The 14358-nt window shown below is 42.7% G+C and overlaps 1 protein-coding gene across 1 annotated transcript in view; it reads right to left on the bottom strand.

Annotated features, from left to right (window-relative positions):
* The window catches only part of LOC116938002 (sterol O-acyltransferase 1-like), a 30758-nt gene extending 19999 nt beyond the window's left edge, over positions 1-10759 (bottom strand). The window contains exons 1-3 of the mRNA XM_076054016.1: positions 10469-10759; positions 7882-7934; positions 37-177 (exon numbers count right to left, since the gene is read on the bottom strand). Of these exons, the coding sequence (XP_075910131.1) occupies positions 37-177; positions 7882-7934; positions 10469-10535 (261 nt within the window). The 5' untranslated portion in view covers positions 10536-10759. The remainder of the gene's footprint in view (positions 1-36; positions 178-7881; positions 7935-10468) is intronic.
* Between the last annotated feature and the right edge of the window lie 3599 nt (positions 10760-14358).

Below are 14358 nucleotides of genomic sequence, written 5' to 3'. Positions count from 1 at the left end.
TTTCCCCCGTCCAGACTTGGACCGCAGCAGCCGCACTTGCCTGTGTTTGTCGTGGAGCCCGTTCTCCAACGGGGCCCCATTGCTGGACAACGCAGTGTGGGGCCCACAAGGGAATTCCGCGGAAGGGTCGGAGCAGTGGTTGTGATCGCCGGGAGATGTGCTCCCTGTGGCTTGGCCCTGCATGCTCACATCACAGAATCGCCCATCACCGTGAGCCTCCCTTTGCCCCCTGCCTCATCGCAACATTCTCATCATTAGCATCGCCAAACATCCCTGGCAGTATTTTCTGATCATCAAGCATCGTTATCAGCTTCATCTTGTGATCGTGCATTCTTTCTTCCGATATTAGGAAGTGACTGGAGCTATGTACTTTTAAATATAGATTGAGATTTCATTTCTTTAGAACTGCTTGTTGTGTTTTGTTTATTGTCCTTTCCCTGCACGTGCGATTAGCGCGGTTGCCCTACGTACATTGCGAAATAAGTTCAACATACATACACACGTGCATACACAGTAAGGCCATTGCCCAAAAAAGTTAGCTGCATTAGCATCAGCCATGATCTATCCACTGCTGGAAGGTCTCCCCAAGCTGGTGGTCTTCCTCATAGTCTCATGATGAAGCAAATGCACCGAGCACATGAACATGCGCTGATGTCATTGCTCCATCTCTCTGGTGGTCTTCATCTCATTCCTCCTTTGCCTGACACACCAGAATCAATCTCTTTTAAGCGGTGTGTCCTGCCCAAGCCAACTTTGCTTTTAGACTCAATATGACGCTCTAATTTGTCGTTGTTCCCTGACCCCTGTGATCCTCTTTCGTTGTAATTCCAGACATTTCCCACTCCATGGCTGTGTCTATGTTTCAGGTACTGTATATGGGGGGGATCCTTGTCGATTTGTGATGGTGCGTGCCAGTGTGGGGAGAGTATTTATACACCATTTTACGTACGCGTTTTTGTTGGTTTGGGTGTGTGTTTGTGAGCGTGTGTGGCTGTGTGCGCTGTAGGTCGACTCAGCCTGAAATGAGTAGGTGGTGCGGCGTGTAAAACATCAGCACCGTGGAGACCCAAGGCGGATGTGGTGCTGGCCCTGCTCACCCTCCTGCACTGTGACGGCCTTCATAGGTGCTGCTACTCGCTCACAGCACTTGCCACAACAGTCTGTTAAGGCGATACGGGTGATCTTTATCTTATGCTTTCACAAAAATGCACACAATCTCCATGCATAAATACTGAACAAATCTTAGCCTAGAATTGTCTAAGCCATTCGGTATTTGGGCCAGAGGTCCTGCATCATCCCTTCCATTTCGTACTTCCTAACCTTTGCCCTCCCTAAGCTCCGTGATAATGGGGTTCAACTCTTTTAAGCTGATGTTGCTTTTTGTTATATTCCATCACGTACCGTGAACACAATACAATCGGCAAGTTATATGATGGCATAGTAAGCGCGATTCAATTCCACTTTGATCCTGTGACACCATTATTACTTCTCTAATTGGTATTGTTCTACATCATGGGACCTACGCCTTTTGGCGTCCTCTGGTCTAACACCGCTTTGAGACGAGGCTCAAAAGAAAGCTGTCTTTGGTGTGGACCAATCAGTTTCTAAGACAATGCATATATTATCAGAGTATGTTTTTTGTTTGCATTCTGACCACAAGTATTGTGGTTAATGCAGACATGATTCCTTGTAAAAGGTTTCAGTTTGGTGTTTTAACACCTGTTTAGTTGCCAGAAAAAAGGGGAAAACCTATTCTGGTATTGCTCTTATACCTGTTTCCCACTATACAACTGAGCCATGCCAGAGCTCTGCACAACCAGCCCAGCATGGCACGGGAGGCGGCAGGTTGTTTTTCCACTGCAGAACCCATACCGTGCTGCCGACGTCATGCAATGAACGTGTAACGCTGAAGTGTTATGACTGGCAACACCGTATGATCGAAATTATTAACCCTACCTCTGGTCCTGCTTGGCCCCTGAGCCAGATTCAGATGCCTTTGTGAGGCCATAAATTCACAGTTTGGTTCTGATTCAGTTTGACAAAGAGCCAATGAAAAGCACCCCATGCCAGAAGGGCCCCACACTGCCAGTGGAGAAGGGGTATTAGATCATCACGGTTGGCTATGTACGGTGCGAAAGAAGTTCAACATAATTTGTACAAAATGTATATCTGGGGCCTGGTTATGGAACTCCACGGTATTTGCCTAACCCAGGCAATGTTACCATGGCAAACAGGCTCTTGGGCAGAGCTTAATACAAACACCGTGCCAGCACACTTCCCACTCGCCAGTGAAACGAGCTGTTTTTTTGTGATGAACATGTCCCACGATGATTAATGTGTGCTCCACGATCCTATTCGCTTTACGGATGGGGTGAACAATTTTCTTGTTTACTATTTAGACCCCCAGAGTATAATTTACTGCTAATTGTTGCGCTACAATGACTGCGAAGGAACATTCGCTTAAGCGTGAACAAAGCCTGTTATTTGACGGCCATTCATATAACAAATCTTTGATTTGAGTAAGAGGCCAGTGGATACCGTGGTGTTGTCTGCACACAACACGGCATCAATTATAACGGAGATAAGACCATTAATGTGTATCAGAAAAGCAGTGATGTGTAAAAGATTGCCAATGGGTTTAAAAGTCCAGCACCTGATAACCGGTCATAGGAATGTTATCACGAGTGGAACACTGCATGCATTAACAGCTGGTAAGGCCTTGCTTGTGACTTTAATAATGCTGTGATTACAACGGCAGTTATTACTGAATGAACTGAACTGAGGTCTTGTGGGTGACCATAAAACTTTACCGTCCTGCCATAAATATTTTAAAAAAACATCAAAAGTGTTGGTTCATTCAGGAAATAGTTACCTCAATATTAACATGTATGCACACATCAAGTAAACGTTAATACGCCGTGGAGTGTTAACATACACCATATATGCAACGACACATTTATTTGAACGATGGAATATATGCAGATTAAACCGAGATGGTTATATTTGACTGCAAAAAAAGTAATTGCGTGCACGTAAAAAATGAAGAGAACACGTCAGCATTTGGCGTACAAGTAATTTTGACTGCTCTATCCTGTAGATCGTTAAATGTTTGAGCAGCCGGATTAGTGTAAGATTCACCTCTTCACAGCCGTCCTGTATGACCCCTGAACTCTTTGCACAACCTTTGCTCTTTGGGAAATTTGCACCGATTATAAAAACGAAAAGCTTCGAGTGTACCTTTTTTTTCTCTGCAGTGTCAAACCTTTGCAACAGTCTTGCTTAAAATATATATATAGTGTGTTGCTATATTAACAATAGTAATATGAATATGGGCTGTTCTACCGCCCTTACCACGTGCCACTTTGACGAGTGAGGCCCTCTAGAACGGGAAGCAATGATCATTTGAGTTTGAGTCTATTTGATTTGTTATATGGATGGTGCCGTTTAGCCCGTTTGCTTGGCTATCTTACAAGGGAGATCCGCGGTGTGTGATGGTTTATGCTACGTGACAAAATCAGCAAGGTATTGTGGGCCATTTGTGGCAAGCATTTTGTGTGCAATGAGTGCACACCTCATAACGTATTCGTCGTCCGGCAAATCGGCGAGGGCCTTCCTTCATCCATTGGTGAATAAACGATAAGCAAATAATAATAATGGTGATGAAATGTGCGTAACTATCCCCACGCAGATAATGTAACAATGCCTGGGATAAATGTCCATCCCCTAACAGGACCGATAAGAGGATAGCACCTATCTGCATTGACCTTGCCCTGGGCGGAGTGTGAACACAGTGTGACCACCGCGGACTCACCAATCCTGGCCGGGAGCCGCGTGTACTCTGGCCTCTGCACACCACGTACAGGCTCGATGTCTCTGGGGAGCACTTCTGATAAAGCACTGTGTACACCGAGTTGCGCTGTCGCCAACATTGATAGTTGCGTAAGGGACTAAAAAAAAACAAATCTACGAGAATAACTCAAAGGTCAACATTGTACCGCTTTTCTCAGTGTGCGTGTGCATTTTTTAAAATGTTTTTTTGAGTCTGTATGGATTTCTGTGATTTCCTTACCAAAGAAATTACACATTTGAAGTTAAGTTTGTGGGTCCAAGAGGTGCAAAATCATTGTCTGCGTGTACCAGTTGGAGTGAAATCATGGCGAATTTTATATATTTCCATATTGTCTCCTCCTGAGGAAATCCCACTTGTGAATGTTGTTGGTTTGGAGGGACATTCATTCTCTTTGGCCACTGGGATGATATAATCTTGATTTTACATTAGATACATGAATGTGCACCTGAACCTGATACTTTTGGGACTTGTACATGTGTAATTCCTTCCCCCGCACCTCCGATTAGCGCGGTTGGCTACATACAGTGCGAAAGAAGATCAACATATATACAATACACCATATACTATTAAAAAAAAAACAGTTGTTTTTCATATCTCTTTCATTCTGGCTTTATTATGTGTTTTAAAATAATATGGAGGCATATCTATCGAGACCACATTGCCCCGTTCACAAACACACTGACCAACAGTAAAGAATGGCCAAACAACCTCTGACAAGCTGTTAATGATTAGGTTTTTTGTTTTGTTAATTCAACAGTAGGTTTGAGCAGTGGCTCAGTGGTTAGTACATTGAACTGTGCACTGAGGAGCCTCAGTTTCATTCCGAGCCACACCTAACTAACATCAGTGGCATGTGATAATGAACCAGTCCTGTGCTCACCCCGTTCACCAAACCACCGTTGGTTTGCGCACTGCGCGATGAACCCGGTGACCTGATTCCGATTCCTGGCTGTGGTGAATGTCGGTGATGAGTGATAGCTGAACTCTTTCCTTGGGTCCACCTTCAACAACCCGCAATCATCAGCGTGGTGAAGTATGGGCAAAGAAACTGCATCGCTGACACGGCGTGGGGATGCCTTTATTCAGCAATGGATTGTTAAAGAGCCGCAAATTATTATTGCTATTGTTTCTAGACTCATATATTTTCTGCTTTGCAACACCAGTGGAGGGAAGAGCACCAAGATAATTTTGGACTACCTTTAACATTATTTGATTTGTGGATTTTTTTAAATAAACATACCTGAATAGAAGCCATTGAGTACCTATAATGCAGTTTAACATGTAGGAGGCTTTCACGACCAATATTATCCATAATAGAGGTTTTTGGGTTAGATCGTGTAAATATGTAAATGCGTCGTTCAACCCGCCACCACCCGACAGCCAATTAGTAAGGTTAGTCACGTAAACAAAACGTACCAATTCGTTACTAGTACAGCACACCGGTGTGTTTGGGAGTAATTCCACAACATTTACAATTCGAGTACTGTAACGTTTCACCAGTAATTACAACTAGCATCATGATTATGATGATGCCCGTATCATGGTGATGCTAGTATAATGATGGGCGGTGGCAGGCTTATTATTTATGCGCTCTAACCCAAAATCCTCTATTATGGATACTTGTACTACGGTCTGGCTGTACAGCTCTCCAGTGTGTTGAGTTGTGCGGCGCATTGCTCAGAACGACGCCTTCACCAAGAAGCTCCCAGCGCATGCAGCGAAATGTCAGACACCATGCCGGACAACGCATGGCACAACCCGAAGTCACGCACCTGAGAGTTGTATCTGCAAGGCCCTATGATGACCCACAACGACTCACTGCGGCATTACAGATGATGTGGGTGATTCACGGCGTTGGCACATTCATTGTGAACATTGTTATGGTAGGGAATTGTATATTTATTGATGTAATTTTTCATTTAAGTCTAAAAACTGTATCTGGAGGCAAAGTTGCATGCCAATGTTGCAGAGCGCAGTATACGATTTCATTGGGAAAACGTAATTGTCTTGCAGATGATATTCTGAAAAATGAACGTTGCCCAATGGTTGTTTTGATGTCATTGTTTTGATTTCAGAACATTGCAATACATTAATAAGTAATTAATATTATGTTGACAAGGTCTGGGCTTACTTCATGGCTAAAAACTAAAATAGAACAAAAACACTGCAATGTTAATGATTAATCCCGGTGAACTTTTTCCACAACATGCTAAACCTGCAACTTTTTTTTAATTGTTAAAATGTATTTGTTTATTAGGTCACATTTTCTTCATGAAAGTAATGACTGTTTTATAATTTATTATACTACTTCACTATTACAATTGAACAGTTTTCATTGATCTGCATACATAGTTCTGGCTTTCATGACTAGATTTGTTATGTATCAAAAGAGGTAGAAAAGAGTAAGTTGGAAAATATAAACACGAAATGAATGACATCAAGACTACAAGAAGAGGAGGTATAGTTTGATAGTTACTGCTGTACTGTCATTTTAAAATGGAATTGTAAAACTTCATAAATTCTCTATAATTTCCCACTTTGAGTCGATAGTACTTAATTTGCTCTAATTATGTAAGTGCACATCAAGTGCAACAACCGTTTATGTTAAATGAAAGAAACATGAGGGAGAATATACATATCAAATGGTATTTATGATTCTCCAATCAGTGCCATTTAATCTATGGATCCAGACGATAGACTGTTTTTTTATCAGGTGAAAGTCTGATTACTGAACCAGGTGAGAGCCTATGCAATTTGAATGATATGTAACCAGCCGATTGGCCATGAATGGCCAAGAAACAAAGGTTCGAATCACTCAGTGGGAAACCACCCTTACAGGAGAGACGCAGGCTCCTGGATGTGGAGCGGGCCTCTTCCCAGCCCAGGCCATGACAGCCGACGCCGGGCCGAATGGGGTATCACAAATGGGAGATTATGTTTGGAATTATAGTCAAGATCAATAAATTTTACCAGGTGATAAATATAGATCTCTGTGAAATGCAATACTGTTTTAGTTCTCCAGGGTACCTAAAAAGGCATTGCTTAAGGCCCTTCTTACTATTCACTGATATGATGGCCCCAGGGCCGTACGAACACCTTTATGAGTCCCATTCGCAATGACCTAAGCAATCAGCGGATGAGGAGGGCAGCAGCTGCTTTAAAAAGACAGGTTTGGGTTTGAACCATGGCACTATCAGTGTAACATGACTATACATGGTTGTATACAACATTTTGGTTCAGCCCCAGTTTTAAATTGCTGTCCAGATACAAAGCTATATGAGATATAAATATACGGCAATTGTACTCTACCCATCAATTCCAAAAAATAGCCACACACTCGCCATGTTTTGACTGCCTCGCTTGTTTGTGGAACATGCTGCACATAAATTTCGATTTAAAGCTTTCGTGACTGCAAGGATTAATCTTCTTTGGTTCTTTCGGTAAAGTCTACGTGACTTTACCGAAAGAACCAAAGAAGATGCTGTACATACCCTGCATGGTCACGTGCACAGACTCAGTCTTTATTTATCCGCGGTGATACAGCAAAGCAAAAACTAATTAAAAGAAAAAAATATTGCTGTGGGTTTCCCACCTGATGATGATTGCTTGTGTTGCAATCGAAACGTCATGATTTATTTTATTTTATTTCTACCTACGTGACTTTACCGAAAGAACCAAAGAGTAGTCACGAAAGCTTCAAATCTAGATTAATTCGAATAACTTTGATAGAACGCGGCAAAGAGTGAATGTGGTGTCTTTTGGATACCCTACCGCCCAACTAGTTTGCTTCAGAATGGTCAATCTTTCTCAAGCTTCCCATGTCTTGTGATGTCACGTTTGAAAACACAGATTTTTTTTTCAAACTTGCCAATTTCAAAACTGAGCACAATTACAAACGAAATGAGCACCCCTGCTGCTTTAAATTTAACCACCAGCATACATTGACACGATTGCAAAATATCTAAATCGCCAAGGTCTCCTGGGAGTATGGTAAGAAGGCAGGGGTCTAAAGTGTGGGTTATGAACGTTACCTGGCCTCGGCATGCAGCATCCTTCAAGTGCTCGTCAACGCAATGCGCATCCCCTGCGCGCGCAGGCAAACACCGACACACGTCTTAGCAATCACACGGGGAGAGCGGCGCACGCTGCCCGTTGTACGCCTCGCACTCCTTAAACGCCTGGCTGCTGACGGCAACATCGGGACGGGACATTTCCACTTGAGGCGCAGCGTCAAAGGTGTACGATGCCCTGGCCTTAAAGCGGTTCCACTGAACTGTGCCGCAGAAAATCTCGGAAAGTTATCTGTATCGGGGTTAATTTTTTTTAAGATACGGCTGGCCTGGCACCTGGACAAGGGACTATATAGGCTTTACCATTGTTTGGCAGAAAAGCAGTTTACAAACAAATGGGAAAAAATACGGCGGAATGAAAATGGAACCTGTGGATGAGGCATGGCAATTCATGTACAGTTACCGTGCAATACTTTCAAGGTGCCAACAACGTAACAGTGTTTTTCTTCAGTAAAAATTAACGGTCTAACAGTACACCATCCGTCATCTGCTTTCGTGACTATGCAAAGTGTATGCTTCGTAGGCAAGTGTTTGCTGAAATCACAATTATGGCAGCAGTGGCATGCATAAATACTCGGAGCATGAGTATCATTGTCAGGAATGCTTGAATTTGGCATAATTGTAGAATACTATTGCACTTGAATGTATAGAAATAACCGCATAATATATCTTAAAAGCAACAATCTTCACTGTTAACTTGAAAAGGCTAGTTGATGATGTTACACTTCAGCTCATCCTCACCTCTTGAGTTCAACCTGGGATTATTATACATCGAGCACCTGGAGATATACATAGCAATCATCGCCATCTACTGGAAGACTACCCTCTCCAGGTCACTCAAACAAATGGAATGCATCCTCATCTATTGAATTCTCACCTGGCTAAATATGATGTACTAGACTAACCATGCGGTCATGTGAAATTAGACAGACTAGGGTTGTTAAAACCGTTTGTCTTTCATAACCAGAAAAGAATATTTTAAAAACCGGTAAGTAAAAAAAAACAGTTCTTGTTCGCTGCACATGGCAATAATATACATTAATAAACAGGACTATACAACCCCGTGTCTTTGTCTGTTTCTACCTGTGAATGCCATTTTATATGAGGAAGTTACACATTGTACGTCATCAGACTGACCTACAGGTTCTTTTTTTTAACCCTAACTCTTCACGAGTGGTTTGTGAATCTCCATCAACACTTTTACAGTGATCTGTAGTTGCCGTAAGACGACTACCGCCGTGCCGTGCGTACGTTCGCGCGTGGGAGATGTTAACTACCTCGCCTGGTATAGGTCGTGGGTTCGATCCCGAACCTGACGCCTGTATATTTTGAGTTTGCGTGTCTCTCTCCATCGTGGATTTTTCTCCGGGTCCTCCGGTTTTCCCCTCCACATTTAGAAACATGTGTTTAGAGTATTTAGCGGTTATACATTTCCACGTGATAAAATCCCTTCGTTGAGCTAACATTTGTGTGCTTCTGAAAAATATCTCTATAGCTCAGTGAACATTACCTGGTAAAATAAAAATAGTTTAGTTTTAGTTTTTAGTCCTAAAGTTCAACAGGAAATGGTTGCCGGTTCCTGACATTTGAAACCAGTAATCGATAACACGATCGGTTTCCAGTTTACTGGTTATTGATTAACAACCCTCATACTTTCCAGGGATTCTGATAGTAAACTATTCATTTTGTATGCTCGTCTCTAACTTCACGAGAAGAACTTCCCCCATGGATTGACACAATATCATACGTGAAGCAAACCTAACCTGCTCATAAATGATCCTTTATTTACCCGAAAGAGCCTCACTTGAGTCTCAGACTCATTCTCATGAGGGGTCTGGAATGTTTAGCCTATACTTTTTCAGTCATTTTTCGCAAGGAAAAGATTGTTTAATAACTGGAGAAAACCCCATATATACGAAGGAATAACAGTAATACATATTAGCAACATCCTACTTGCTGTACTGCCTTCTACAGCAACTTCAGATGTCACTATAGGTTGGTGTCCAGCACACGAAAACATCCGCATTATCCATCAACCTCAATTTTCAAGCACTGGATTACAGATGTGTGCTACTGTACCCATTGCACTAAATATTTATCCTGTTCTGACAGAGTTTCGCTTGAGCCAAACAGGAATAATTCCTTGCAAAGTTAATTAGGGTAATATTAATTACAAGCAGGTGATAATTATTCAGCTGTAACAAGAGTGGCAGAACCACTTTAAGTTCTCCAGTAGCTTCCAAACTGCTGTTAACATGCCTCCTGATGATCAAAATCTAACCATGTACCATTGCTCTCACTTTGAACATTAAATAGTGTAGCACCACCCAACACTCATGTTAATTGATAATTGAGAGAAAAAAAAACCGAAGCAACATCTTTTGATTAACCCCTGTAGCAGCAGCAGCAGCATTGAGTAATGTCTCACTTAAACTCCTGTTGGTTTCATTCAGTCTCTACTTGCTCAAGGCGAGCGTCATTCAGAAGGGTGATTTATTTCTGACACGATTTTCAGATGGAACCCGGGAGCGCAGGCAAGGCCACTTACCGTTGCGCAGGCCGGGCAGGCTGGGGCTACTTGACGCGTGCCGGCAACGTGCGTCCGAACTCGCCATGTGGGAAGCAGTGAGACACGCGAGGGATTGTCTCTACTCTCTCGACCCTGTACGCACACCAGACCCACCACCCCCCCCCCCCTCTGCTCCCTGCAACTACACGGATTCACTCCCCCTCTCGCACTCTTTCTCTCCGACTGTTAACACTCACTGCTGTCTTGATCATCAACACTGACACACACACACTGGTCTTTCTCTTGCAGTCTGTCTTACCCCCCCTCCCCACCCCCCGTCTCGATTGCCATGCCACGCACTGCCTTCGACTCCCTGCCTGGCTAACTTGCTCCGCCTGGCAAGCCCCCCGCCCCATCTACAAACCTGGGTGCAGCCCACCCAATCCCCAAACTCAACTTTAGCACACACAGACAGACACCACTCGTACAATCAATCACAGCCATCTCTGTACGCATACAAACGAATATGCAGAAGCATGCCAACTATAATATATAACATGAATCTCTAAATATCCAAAGGGTCATGGCAATTTCTAAGTAAATATTTTAGATTTTCATCTTTTTTTTATTTAAAAGTTAACCATGCCAGCGGCTTTCACGTGCAATTAAAGCACCGATTGCCCTAACACACGAATTCAAATCGCCTCTCCCAGCCAAACCCATGGATTTAAATTCAAGCTAAAGGCTCTGGATGCGCTCGTGTATGCCCTATATACGAACGCTCTGAAAAGTTTGTACTCATGCCTTCCCAAGCAAACAGATGCACTCAGAAGTGAATTTGCATAATTAACGCTGCAATGAGAATTGCGACGAGCATGAAAATATGGCACGTGTGGCATTCTAAAGCATTTACTGAGCAACATACTCATTTGGGTGTTGAATTTATGGTCTTATGACCAATCATAAGTGGCAGCAGGTGTGTAGTGTTGACTTGAGGGGCATGGGGACAGCATTTGAGTGCTTTCTTGTTTTGTTGTCGTATTGTTTATAAATGCCTACCGTTGGTAGATAAGACGGTTGTATCAGTTTCACGGGAAGGCCAATAACACGAAGAGGTTTTTCTTCATTAGAACATCACATTTTTCAGAGGTCACCCACAACAGCCCCACCTAGTGGACATGTCACGAGCCGCCACTGGATTTGAAGGTCGAACCTCCACGGTGCGCCGCGGTTCAAAGGACCCATCATGTCGTCTCTCATATCAACACAGGTAATTATTCGATTCTGCTATACTTCTCAACTTACATCAACATACCTCTTTAGTCACGTGAGTGGCACACATTTTAATTTCCAGCAAATGCATTCACACCTAAATGTTTGTTTATTGACAGAATTGAAATACGGCAAATTAAGCCAACAACTTAAATCTCATTCGCCTATTTTTTCCAGTCATTTGTTGTTCAGGCTGAGACCATAAACTGACCACATTAGTGAACACACTTTAATCACAGAAGACTGTTTTGCAATCAAACACAGAATCTCAGGCATGCATTATGTTTGATCATCTCTGAAGCTACATATATTATAGGTTGAGGGAAAACGAGCCATCTGTGTACAAACAAAGTGGTCAGGACTGAGTAATAAGACATCACGGTCAACACTAAAAAAGCCCAGTGTATATGAAGTCCTTCGGTTAAGAGGGACATCGGTTAACGGGGTTTTTTTGCGGTTAACGTTTCGCCACTCATAGGGGTTTTGACGAACGGGAATGTTTACGTTTTTGCACGCGGAGCGCCAATTTCGGCCAATCCGAGCGCTCGCATGTGGGCTGAGCGTGCCTCAGCCAATCAGCGATGCCCATTTATGAGCGTTTAGACCTCGACTGGCTTCGTTAACAACGTGTTTTGAAAGTTTCGGGAGTGGAAACAGCTCTCTTGCAGACGCAGTGATTTTTACTTGTTTTTCAACGTTGAAATTCGATAATCGGTTATTTCGGTTAACAGTGGTTTTTGTGGAACGGATTAAAAACGTTAACCGAGGGACGACTGGATTGTGACTGACACATACACCGACAATTACACTGTGTGCTTTCACACAAAAATACATTTGGATACATTTGCACGATGTTTATTCCTTGAAGCCCTTATTTGATTGGCAATTTTATATCCGTCTACGAAAATAAGTTGGCAATCGTAACACGCTGTTTCAGCGTATATTAAACCAGTGGAATGTGGAGGCTGTAAAACAACGAGGCAGGCTGAGGATAAGCTCTCTGAGGCTTGGTTTGTGATGGGATTGTTAATCTCAGTCACTATTCTCTCCGCTAATCAATACGACACTAGAATGATTAACTTGTGCTGGTGATCAGAGCACAGTCTGTTATTTTAGTAAATACTAACCAGCTGCAGCAGCTGTACACTTTGGGTGCTCCAAGTAATACGTGAACTGAATATTCAAATGCTACAGAATCTGTTACTGCTGCTCCGTTGTCTGGAATTCCCTTCCACTGACCAGCTGCACTGCTGAGACGCTTCCCCTGTTCAAGTCCAATCTCAAGACTCGGCATGACTTGTCAGTCCCTACGAAGCATCTTCATTTGCACTCCTTCCCTACCTCTGCGCCCATCAAACACTCTCATAAATGTCACACGGTGAGGAAGGTTCCAGCATTTCACAATTTCAAATAGGGCCTTACATAAAATAAAACCATTAAATGTACTTTTTTCTGGTAAAATTCAATGAAACACCAATTTCCGGGGTCTCCAGGTGAAGGTGGGGGGGGGGGTGTAATTTCCCCCATCGCCCCCCACTTTGGATCTGCTTCTGAGCATTCCACACCTCTTTCCCTGCTAAAATGAAAATCTTAAAAAAGGTCCTCTTATTGATATTCAGTAGACGCACGTTCCCACCAATTTATACATCTTGAGATAGTTCACTTAGAAAGGTAATAAATCCATATTGTGTACAAAGTAAATTACCTTTATATTACCATTGCGCTGCAGTATTATTTTGGTAATTTCATCATAAGATTTGGTTTGTGTACACATAATAGGGATTTAAATGCTAGGCATATTATTGTGTTGGCCTTTTGGCCTTGAATAAATAAGAAAATATCTGCCCATTTTAACACAGTAATGCAATTTGTAACGCCGCACAATATTTCACTGACATGATTGAGCGTGACTCTGAGGGGCAGAGCTAAGCTCAGTGTCACTTGAAATCCAGGCGAACGAGGCGGGGCCTTTCAGTGTCTCTTAATAGTCAGCGTGGATTGATTGCTGCGAACGTGCAGCAGCTGGATGATGATGATGGGCTTCCAGATGTTGGGGGCCGCCATGGAGAAACGTCGTCCAGCAGTGATGGCCTCGGTCCACATTAGAGAGATTGTGAGTCACACTGTGGGATATCTACTATGATCTGTTGTGCAGGGTGACAGGAGCGAAGAAAGGTACGTTAGTTGAACAAAAGTAGATGCATGCTGGCAGGTGATCTTGGTTGGAGATATGGATAGAGGAGCCAACGATAAACATGCTAGAACGGAGCGTGGACATGGTACAATGTCCATGCTCAGTGAGCTTAATAAAAAAAAAGTGAGCAGGTAATTTTGTTCCAAAAACGGGTCCTGGTTCTTTAATGATGTCGACAATTGTAACCATCTAGTTAAGTAATTTTCCACGTTGTCATTCTGCATATGAAGAATATTTAACTTTTTCAAGTGTGAAATATGGAATTCCCTTTCTCTGAAAAATGGTTTGATTCCTGGTATGATTGTCTTCTATGACGCCTTCAGTCATTCTTTTGTTTACTTCTCCGATTTATTTTCCAAATCTTGTCCTTAACATTTTTAAACGAGATGTGTTCAGAAGAAATATTAGAATTGAGAGATATTAAAGAGTTGTATTGAATTAAAAGTACGTTACAACACCACAA

Source organism: Petromyzon marinus, chromosome 4 (assembly GCF_048934315.1).
Source record: "Petromyzon marinus isolate PM22_M1 ecotype Great Lakes invasive population chromosome 4, UKy_Petmar_22M1.pri1.0, whole genome shotgun sequence".
NCBI lineage: Eukaryota > Metazoa > Chordata > Hyperoartia > Petromyzontiformes > Petromyzontidae > Petromyzon > Petromyzon marinus.
The sequence above is the reverse complement of the archived record's forward strand: the minus strand, read 5'-3'. Positions and strand labels throughout refer to the sequence as shown.